The sequence below is a fragment of the Caretta caretta genome, chromosome 1 (genome assembly GCF_965140235.1).
Source record: "Caretta caretta isolate rCarCar2 chromosome 1, rCarCar1.hap1, whole genome shotgun sequence".
Classification (NCBI taxonomy): Eukaryota; Metazoa; Chordata; order Testudines; family Cheloniidae; genus Caretta; species Caretta caretta.
Window position 1 is genome coordinate 1,096,063 of NC_134206.1, and position 10,848 is coordinate 1,106,910.

General features: G+C 46.8%; 1 protein-coding gene across 1 annotated transcript; it reads left to right on the forward strand.

The window, feature by feature from the left end:
* Window positions 1-6,274: 6,274 nt before the first annotated feature.
* On the forward strand, window positions 6,275-7,222 carry LOC125642065 (olfactory receptor 52E2-like). The gene has a single exon (XM_048862817.2). It carries the CDS (start codon window positions 6,275-6,277, stop codon window positions 7,220-7,222), a length of 948 nt encoding a protein of 315 aa, XP_048718774.2.
* The last annotated feature ends 3,626 nt before the right edge of the window (window positions 7,223-10,848 follow it).

Below are 10,848 nucleotides of genomic sequence, written 5' to 3' on the forward strand. Positions count from 1 at the left end.
AGGTCAAACCCTGCTTGCCAGCTACAGAGTGTTGGTAACCTGAATACAGGTGGACACGGCGCCCCTGTCGGGCTCGGACAGGAAAATTCGGTCCGTCTCGTTGCAGTGCTGAAAGCCCAGGTGCTGCATACCGGGATTCGCCAGAGGAGCAGGCAGAGAGCTCAGCGATGGGAATCCAAGCGCCCTCCAGCCGGGCCAGTCCCGGACAGTCTGACTCAGCCTGGAACATTAGATTTCAATCCCACCTTGGACTCGACAGGGAGGAACTAATCCAATGGAAACTAATCCAGTCTCTGTCCTGCCTATCAGACCCCCCTTGTTCCAGGCTAGGTGTGTGTGCGGTGAGGGGGGCTGCACTTTATCCACAGGAACATTCTGTTGGTGTTGCTTTTACTGAGTCTGTTCCCCCCAAGGGACCCCAGTGACTGTGATGTGTTGGCAGGTGTCTGAGCAGGAGCAGAAGTGCAGTCTTGGAGTTCACACCTCACAGGAGCGGGGAGCTCACAAACTCCAGCTAGTTCTGGCTCCCTCTTCCAGCCTTTCCTCTGTATCCTGCCAAAAACCAGCCCCTGACAGAGTGGGGGTCCATTTCCCTCTTGGCATGATGGAGAGAAAGGGGTTATGGCAGGGAAGTCCGGACTCCCGGGTTCTGTCTGTCATCCTGTCACTCATTCTCTATCTGACCTTGGTGAAGGCCGTGCCTCAGTTTACTTATCTGTAAAATAAGGGGATTTGTTCATAGTGACTTTCCTTTGCTCAGTGTTTTGAAGATCCTTCAGTGAAAGGTGCTGCACAGTATGATGATAGTAACTGATGAGAATTACTGGTCTCTGATAACTTCGCAATAATCCTGTGTGTTTGCAAAAAGTGTTTGTGTCTCCCCACTCTCATCTGCCTCCAGATTTGTCTGTCTACTATCTACCCACCCGTCTTGGGTATTTACAGGGTATCAGACCCTATGGAAATCTAGGCACTATCCCCCGTTTATTACTAATCATCTATAATTGTTAAATATATACAAATACACAGAGCAGCCAATTCCTGTCTCACTTAGCAGAGAGCCCAAGAGTTCTCATCTCCCTTTGGAAAGGGCCTTTAATGACTGTTTACTCCTCAAGCTGGTTTAATAGCACAGAAGTGGAGACATGGAAACAGAGATATTGGCTAGAATGTATCAGGTCTTCAGTTGTTTACATCCAGATGTCGCTTTTCCCCGGGGGCTGAGTGTTCCCCATTGGGATTGCACAGAGCTATGTTATAGACGGTGCTCAGCCCTGTGTTGGCTCTCGGCGTGGGATGCTGCCGCAGATGCTGGGGTGAGAGAGGTGTGGGGCACGGCTACCTGAGGGAGATTCCCAGGGAAGACACTTCCGTCTCAAGATTCACAGGTACCATCTCTTGCTGCTCGACACACCCACTACAAGGTGGGCATGAAGAGAAAATAGGTTTGTTGTTCTTTCCGCACTACACAAGCATGAAGCATCCCAGGGCCCTTGCCGCAAGGGATGAGTTCAGTCCAGTATCACTGGCCAAAATGTCTCTCCTTGCTGTGCACCCCCGCCCTCCCTGGCTGATGGCCTCCAGCCCTGAGGTGGCTGCATTTCAGTGGCCCAGGGGATCCTTCACGATGAAAGGTGTTAGTAGATGTTCAATACAAACCAGATTCTGAGGCTGCGCGGAGGCAAAGTTCCCCTTGGAGAAAGACCTGAGTAAAGACCTTCGGAGCCAGCTGAGTGTTAATACACAGAGACTGTCACCTCCTCCTCTTACCTGACTTTTATCGGCTGGAAAGCATGGAGGTGCTAGGGCTCCTCACTGGAACATAAATGCCTGATTGACTTTCTTTATCGATAAGTTTATAGGGATCAGACTCAGAGGGGATTATTAGATCATCCCATCTGACAAACTGTATAACACAGGGCATTGAGTTTCCCCTAGTTACCCCAGTATTGAGCCCAATGAGTTGTGTGAGACTAAGATCTGCGGTAGACTAGGATTTTCCACCATTGAATCATAGAGGCACAGGCTGAGAAGGGACCACAAGTTTAACCCCCTGCCAAGATGCAGGATTTGTTGCGTCTAAACCATTCAAGACAGATAACTATCCAGCCTTCTTTGGAAAACCTCCAACAAAGGAGCTTCCACAAACTCCCGAGGCTTCTGCTCCACTGTCCTTCTGTTCGGGCAGTTAGAAAGGTTTTCCTGAAATTTCATCTAAACCTGCTATGCTGGCATTGGAAGCCATTGACTCTTTTCCTGCCCTCTCTGGTAGAACGATAGAATCATGGAAGATTAGGCTTCGAACAGTCTCAGGAGGTGAACTAGTCCAACCCCCTGCTCAAAGCCGGACCCATCCCCAACTAAATCATCCCAGCCAGGGCTTTGTGAAGCTGGGCCTTGAAAACCTCTAAGGAATGAAATTCCACCACCTCCCTAGGTAATGCATTCCAGTGTTTCACCACCCTCCTAGTCAAATAGTCTTTCCTAATATCCAACCTAGACGTCCCCCACTGCAACTTGAGACCATCGCTTCTTGTTCTGTCATCTGCTACCACTGAGAACAGCCGAGCTCCATCCTCTTTGGAACCCCCTTTCAGGTAGTTGAAAGCTGCTATCAAATTCCCCCTCATTCTTCTCTTCTGCAGACTAAACAATCCCAGCTCCCTCAGCCTCTCCTCATAAGTCATGTGCCCCAGCCCCCTTATAATTTTTGTTCCTCTGCGCTGGACCCTTTCCAATTTGTCCACATTCTTTCTGTAGTGGGGGACCCAAAACTGGATGCAGTACTCCAGGTGTGGTCTCACCAGTGCTGAATAGAGGGGAACGATCACGTCCCTCGATCTGCTGGCAATGCCCCTACTAATACAGCCCAAAATGCCATTGGCCTTCTTGGCAACAAGGGCACACTGCTGACTCATATCCAGCTTCTCGTCCACTGTCACCCCTAGGTCCTTTTCTGCAGAACTGCTGCCGAGCCACTCGGTCCCTAGTCTGTAGCAGTGCATTGGGTTCTTCTGTCCTAAGTGCAGGACCCTGCACTTATCCTTATTGAACCTCATCAGATTTCTTTTAGCCCCAATCCTCCAATTTGTCTAGGTCACTCTGGACCCTATCCCGACCCTCCAGTGTATCTACCTCTCCCCATAGTTTAGTGTCATCTGCAAATTTGCTGAAGGGGTAATCCACGCCATCCTCCAGATCATTAATGAAGACGTTGAACAAAACCACCCCCCGGACTGATCCCTGGGGCACTGTGCTTGACACCGGTTGCCAGCTAGACGTCAACCCTTTGATCACTGTCCGTTGAGCATGACAATTTAGCCAGCTTTCTATCCATCTTATAGTCCATTCATCCAATCCATACTTTTTAAAATTTCTGGCAAGAATAGTGTTAGAGACCATATCAAAAACTTTGCTAAAGTCAAGATAAATCACGTCCACTGTTTTCTCCATATCCACAGAGCCAGCTGGGCTTTCCTCTGTAATTCTCTGCTGTAGTAGAGAGCCCATTCTTACCCATGGATTTCTCCCCATGAGAGTCTCCGTTTGACCATCCTTTTGATCAGATAAATAGATGAAGCTCTTTAAGTCTCTCACTATCTGGCATTTTCTGCAGCCTCCAATCCTTTTTTTGGCTCTTTTCTGCACCCTCCTGATTTTTCAGTCTCCTTTTTGAGATGTGGACCCCACAACTGGACGCAGCCAGTTTCACCAAGGCCATGTGCAGAGGTACAATCCTTCCATCGCTTCAGTTCACCACTCCCCCATTTATACATCCCAGGATCGCATCAGTCCTTTTGGCCACAGCATCACACTTGGAGCTCACGGTGAGATGGTTGTTCACCGTGACCTCTAAATCCTTTTCAGGGTCCTTGCGTTGCATAATACAGTGATCTACTCTGTTGGTCAGGCCTGGGTTCTTTCCTAATGCAGAACAGAACTATTTCTACCAATGTCTCCATTGTTCCTTATCAATGTTCATAACTTCCGATTGATATTGATTGCTATCTGTTTTTTCCTTTTTCCCATTTGTTATATATTGCTTCCCCCACCCCACACCCAACCAATTGCCGACTTGATTTTGTCACTGAACTGGGTTTTTAACCAAAGCTGTTCACTTTCTTGACTGTAGAATTGTGTCTTTTTAGCTATTTAATAAACTCTTCTTAACAGATTCCCGGTTTTCACTGCCATTTTTCTGTCTAAAGTTTTGTTCCCAATCAGTTTTTTCTCATAATTTCCATCAGCTCTGGGGAATTAGCTCCTCTGCAGCACTAAGTATCTTGAGAGATTACTGTGTGGGAACTGTTCTCTGTTTCTCCATTGGAATGTAATCAGCTGCAATCTTTAATCTTGTTCTCCTCTATCATCTGACCCCTTCTTAGTCTCTCTTCTAAACTAAAGAGTTCCAGACTTTTCAGTCTGTCCACCTCTGGCAGCCTCCCCCATTCTCAGCCTGTCTGGGAAACCTCCTTTCTAACTGCTATGTGCTTATAGAGACTGGGTGACCAAAGTGAGCACATGTGCAGAGCAGGTTATTCTCTGTGCCATTCCTTAGACATCTGAACATTGTCTTTGTTTGGGCCACTTCTGCGACTGAGCAGGTGTTTGTCAATGACACCGAGGGATTTTCCCTGTGGTGTGTTCTAATTGGGATGTTTTCCCTGGTCTACGTTTTGGGAAAGGTTTGGTGTTTTTTGCACTCTGACATTTTGAGTAACTGGGTATATGGGGAACGGACCTGTCAAGGTTCCTCCCCCACTCTGAATGTTAGGGTACAGATGTGGGGACCTGCATGAAAACCTCCTAAGCTTATCTTTACCAGCTTAGGTCAAAAACTTCCCCAAGGTAGAAAATATTCCACCCTTTGTCCTTGGATTGGCCGCTACCACCACCAAACAAATACTGGTTACTGGGGAAGAGCTGTTTGGAAACGTCTTTCCCCCCAAAATACTTCCCAAAACCTTGCACCCCACTTCCTGGACAAGGTTTGGTAAAAAGCCTCACCAATTTGCCGAGGTGACTACAGACCCAGACCCTTGGATCTTAAGAACAATGAACAATCCTCCCAACACTTGCACCCCCGCTTTCCTGGGAAATGTTGGATAAAAAGCCTCACCAATTTGCATAGGTGACCACAGACCCAAACCCTTGGATCTGAGAACAATGAAAAAGCATTCAGTTTTCTTACAAGAAGACTTTTAATAGAAATAGGAATAAATAGAAGTAAAGAAATCCCCTCTGTAAAATCAGGATGGTAGATATCTTACAGGGTAATTAGATTCAAAACATAGAGAATCCCTCTAGGCAAAACCTTAAGTTACAAAAAAGATACACAGACAGAATTAGTTATTCTATTCAGCACAATTCTTTTCTCAGCCATTTAAAGAAATCATAATCTAACACATACCTAGCTAGATTACTTACTAAAAGTTCTAAAAAGAACAGGAGGACTTGTGGCACCTTAGAGACTAACCAATTTATTTGAGCATGAGCTTTCGTGAGCTACAGCTCACTTCATACAGTCCACTTTATGCATCCGATGAAGTGAGCTGTAGCTCACGAAAGCTCATGCTCAGATAAATTGGTTAGTCTCTAAGGTGCCACAAGTCCTCCTTTTCTTTTTGCGAATACAGACTAACACGGCTGTTACTCTAAAAGTTCTAAGACTCCATTCCTGGTCTATCCCTGGCAAAGACAGAATATAGACAGACACACAGACCCTTTGTTTCTCTCCCTCCTCCCAGCTTTTTAAAATATCTTGTCTCCTCATTGGTCATTTTGGTCAGGTGCCAGCGAGGTTACCTTTAGCTTCTTAACCCTTTACAGGTGAGAGGAGCTTTCCCCTGGCCAGGAGGGATTTTAAAGGAGTTTACCCTTCACTTTATATTTATGACAGGCCCACTACAGTGGCTACCTAACCTGGCTCGTGTTTCCTGCTGGTGCCTATGAATATTTCCCACACCATGTTGTGTAGGAAATATGGACACATGGAGCACCGTGAAATATGGAATGGGCAGTATCTGGGTCAGTTCTTCAAAATTCATTTCTCTGAATAATGAAAATAATATTTTTCAGTGTGTGAAGAAGAGCACCCAATCTGCTTCACCCACGAGAACAGCCCCCAGTAGTGCATGTAGTGTCTCATATTCACATTGTCTCTCCATCCAGGAATTACCCTAGAGCCTGGGCACATACAGGAAGTCAGGGGAACGTACGGTACAAGAAGGAGACACTGTTCTGGCTCAGAGTTGGACACCTTCCCCCCTACTCCATGTCAGATTCCAACACAACCGACTTCACCAACCCCTCCACCTTCATCCTGCTGGGCATTCCTGGCCTGGAGGCAGGTCATGTCTGGATCTCCATCCCCTTCTGCACCATTTACGCCATAGCCATCTTGGGGAACTTCACCATCCTCTTTATTGTCAAGATGGAGCCGAGCCTCCATGAGCCCATGTACTATTTCCTCTGTATGCTGGCCATCACCGACCTTTTAATGTCTACGTCCACCATTCCCAAAATGCTGAATATCTTCTGGTTCAATTCCAGGGAGATCGATTTCAGTGCCTGCCTCACCCAGATGTACTTCATTCAGTGCTTCTCAATGATGGCATCTGGGATCCTTGTGGCCATGGCCTTGGATCGCTACGTGGCCATCTGTGATCCCCTGAGACATTCCACCATCTTCAGAAACTCTGTGGTGGCCAAGATCGGCCTGGTCGTGGTTCTGCGTGCTGGCATGCTCCCAATACCCAATCCCATTCTGGCAAGTCGGTGGCCATATTGCAGAACCAACATCATCCCCCAGACGTACTGTGAGCACATAGCTGTGGTGAAGCTGGCCTGCTCTGACATCCGCATCAGTAGTTACTACGGCCTCTTTTTGGCATTCTTGGTAAGTGGTGTGGATATATTTTTGATCACAGTGTCCTATATCCACATCCTCAGGGCCATCTTCAGTCTACCCACAAAGGATGCCCGACTCAAGGTTTTTAGGACCTGTGGCTCCCACCTCTTTGTCTTCTTAGTCTTTTTCATCCCATCTTTTTTCTCCGTCCTCATGCACCGGTTTGGCCAGAATGTCCCCCTGCACTTCCACATTCTCATTGCTAACATGTACCTCCTGGTGCCCCCGATGCTGAACCCCATCATCTACGGGGTGAGCATCAAACAGATCCGGAACAGGCTGTTCCAACTCTTCACTCATAAAGGGACCTAAGTTTTCTCCACGTGCTCTGACTCTCAGACTGAGCTCCGTGCAGAGCTGGCTGGTGCATGGTGCTGCATCCTCTTCCCTGAATCACTGACTGGACAGTCAAAGAGACCTAAACCTTTTCCTGATCACAGTGTGCAGTGTCAGCGTGAGAACATGGGGAATTGGTCTATGTAGAACTCATTTGGTTGCCTTCTTTCTAATTGCTGGTAATGGACCCCCAAAATTCCACACCGTACCCTACCTCTTCTGTCAAGTCTCTGCCCCGCTCCTCCTCTTTCTGTTATGTCTTGCTTCTCTACTCCCTACCCCCATCACACACTGTATCATTTTCACCTTCCTTACCCACCCTCAGTTGCAAGGGAATCGTTTCAGATTTTGGTCGGGGTGAGCAACATAACTGTGATTCCCAGGGCTACCTAGGCTCTTGAAAACTCTAGTTTTTTCTCAGCTAACTTTGCAAAATTTGTGGCAGGAGCACTGTATCTAATTCTAATATAAAAGACAGAAAATTAAACAAATATTAGACCCACTCCACTAACATGTTTTGACATCTGGTGGCCAGTCACATAAGGGACACTAGTTAGGTTTAAAATTTATATATATATAGACTATTGTTTAAACAACGAGGAGTCCTTCTGGCACCTTGGAGATGAACAAATTTATTTGGGCATAAGCTTTCATGGGCTAGAATCCACTTGAAGTGGGTACTAGCCCACGAAAGCTTATGTCCAAATAAATTTCTTCCTCTCTAAGGTGCCACAAGGACTTCTCATTGTTTTTGCTGACACAGACTAACAGGGCTAGCCCTCTGAATACTATTGTTTATTACCAGTCTGTCCCTCCCTCAATGCACCAGCCCCTTTTCATGAGCAGATTTCCCTTTACACTTCAAATAATGCACTATTTTAGGAAAAAATACAAACCACATTTGTTAACTACAGAAAGGGAGCTCTTAAGTGGTTATAAGTAATAAATGTAGAGATCAATGTAGATTCCCTGAGAAATAAAACAAAATCACAATCTGAGTCCTATAAAGTAGACAGGATTTGAGTCAAGCCATGTCTCACCCTAAGGGTACCAACAGTTTCCCAATCCTCCATATACAGGCTGGGATTTCTCCTTTCCCGCCGGCGACTACCTGCCCAGTCAGTGTTTCATAGCGTCTGCCCTGTGGACGGATCTTAATTTTTCCAAGCAAAAGCCCACAGTACAGTTAGTGGGAAAGTTCAGACACAAGAGGGAGTCCAGTTTTACATGAGCTGGTCATATGTCCTTCATGCTTTGATGTGTCTTAGTAGGGACCGTTATCCATATTCTGGCTAGAACATCCACAGGAAATTCCATCAGAGGTACAGAAACAGACAACAGAAATCATTAGGGGCATGGAACGGCTTCCATAATACACACTCTAAAGATTGGGCAACATGGGGCAGTCTTCACCCTAAGCCTGTCAGCCCCAGCCCTACCCTCTGCATCCCCCTGCACGCTAATCCTTTCCCCCAGCCCTGAGTCCCTTCCTGGTCCCTCAACCCCTCATCCCTGGTCCCACCCCAGAGACAGCACCTCTAGCCTAAGTTCCTTGTACCCCCACACCCCAACCCTCTGCCCCAGCTCTGAACCCCCTCCCACACTCCAAACCACTCGGCCCCACCCCTGCCACACATCACCCCCATATTGGTCCACATACCAAAATTAATTCCACCCAGGGACTTAAAAAATGAGAGGGAACACTTGTCACCCAATGAAATTAACAGGCAGCAGATTTAAAACAAACAAACACAAGTTTTTCTTCACACCCAACCTGTGTAACTCTTTGCCAGGGGATGTTGCGAAGGACAAAACTATACCAGGATTCCAATAAAACTAGATAAATTCAAGGAGGATGGGTCCATCAATGGCTATTAAGCCATGGTAGGCAGGGATCCAAAACCATGTTCTGTGTGGCCCTAGCCTCTGTCTACCAGACCCTGGCAATGGGCAACAGGGGATGGGTCACTTGAGGATTCCCTGTTCTGTTCATTCCCTACCTGGGGCACCTGGCCCTGGTCACTGTTGAAGACAGGACACTGGGCTAGATGGACCAATAGCCATTCTTAGGTTCTGATGTTTTTATATAGACTACAGATGCATCTGCCCCCCACTGTAACCCACGAGATCCCACTCCCCTCCCAGAGCTGAGATGGAACCCAGGACTGGCTCTCTCTCTCTCTCTCTGTAGAGTTAGTAGGAAACTAAGAATACATATTAAAATGTTTAAATTTACTCCTAACCAGTGTCCCTTATGTGAGTTGCCATAACATGTAAGAGCTGAATGGGTCTAATATTTATTTATTTATTTTTCTTATATTGGGGAATTAGATATAGTTTTCAAATGTCTAAGCAGCCCCTCTCCTGTCCCGGCCCAGCCCCGCCCAGCCCAGCGAGAGCCTGCCATAGTAGCTGAGAGGCGTCCTGCCCATTGCCCAGTGCCTCTTCCCCGGCCCCAAGCTGCTGTGGCAAGAGAGGGCTGGGGGGAATCCTGTCTCCCCGCTGCAGCCCTGGGCAGCCTGAACCCCAAGGCCCTCATCAACGGCCCTTCCTCAGAGTCCGCACCCTCAGCCAGAGCCCTCACCCCTTGTAACAAGGGGTGCTCTTGGGAGGCACACTGAGAGTATCAATGCAAGAGAAATTTCTTAGAGCAGGGCAGTCACAGCCCAAGGCTTGGGTTCCTTCACTACTAAGGCACCAAATCAGCCAAACAGAGAGGTCTTTGGTTTCACCCAACTGGCTAACCAGAAGTCGTAGACTCATAAAATGAGAGAATATCAGGGTTGGAAGGGACCTTGTTAGAGAGCTTATTCCTTCACTCTCCCACTTCTCTCGTCTTTCTCGCATGAACAGAGAGCAACAATACCCGAAGTCCAAAGGTGCAAACAATTCGATGTTTATTGGGGTGAACTTCCAGCAAGCTTAAATCCAAGTTCCTTTTTCCTTATTTTCGAATCCCAACTTACTTCTGTTTGCCCCTAATTTATATGGTAATATTCTTAGCTATACCTTCACCAATCATTCTACTGAAATTTACCTAACCAATCCTAACATAGTGTAACATGATTATGTAACCAATTATATCCCACCACCTTAATGAGTTTACTCCCAGCAAAATTAATTATACAGCAGACAGAAACAATCCCAGAACCAGACAGAGACCATGCAAATAAACAATAGCAAAGTGGGAACTATAATGACAAAACAATACAGAAGTGAGGATTTCACAACGACATCTATAAAAACGTAAGTATTTCCCAGCTGTGTCTATTGATAAGTGAGTTCTTACCAGACAGAAAACTATCAACCTAAATGTCCTTTTACATCTTCTAGGCTCTTCCCTTTCTCTGGAGGTGATAGATTGGATCCCCTTCCTAACAGCCCCAGATTGACTAGTTTGGAATGAGAGGAGGTGACCGGTCGCCTCCCAGCTTATGGCTGCCTCTGCTGCTTAGCCAAAGGCATTGGCCTAAGAACAGGGCCTCAGACTGTCACAGGGAGAGAAGGCCCTTACACAGATTCTTTCTTGTATACCTCTATTACTAGCTAAATGATAAACATACACCTACATTCTTAGAGTCTAGGCCTTTACAGGCAGGCCT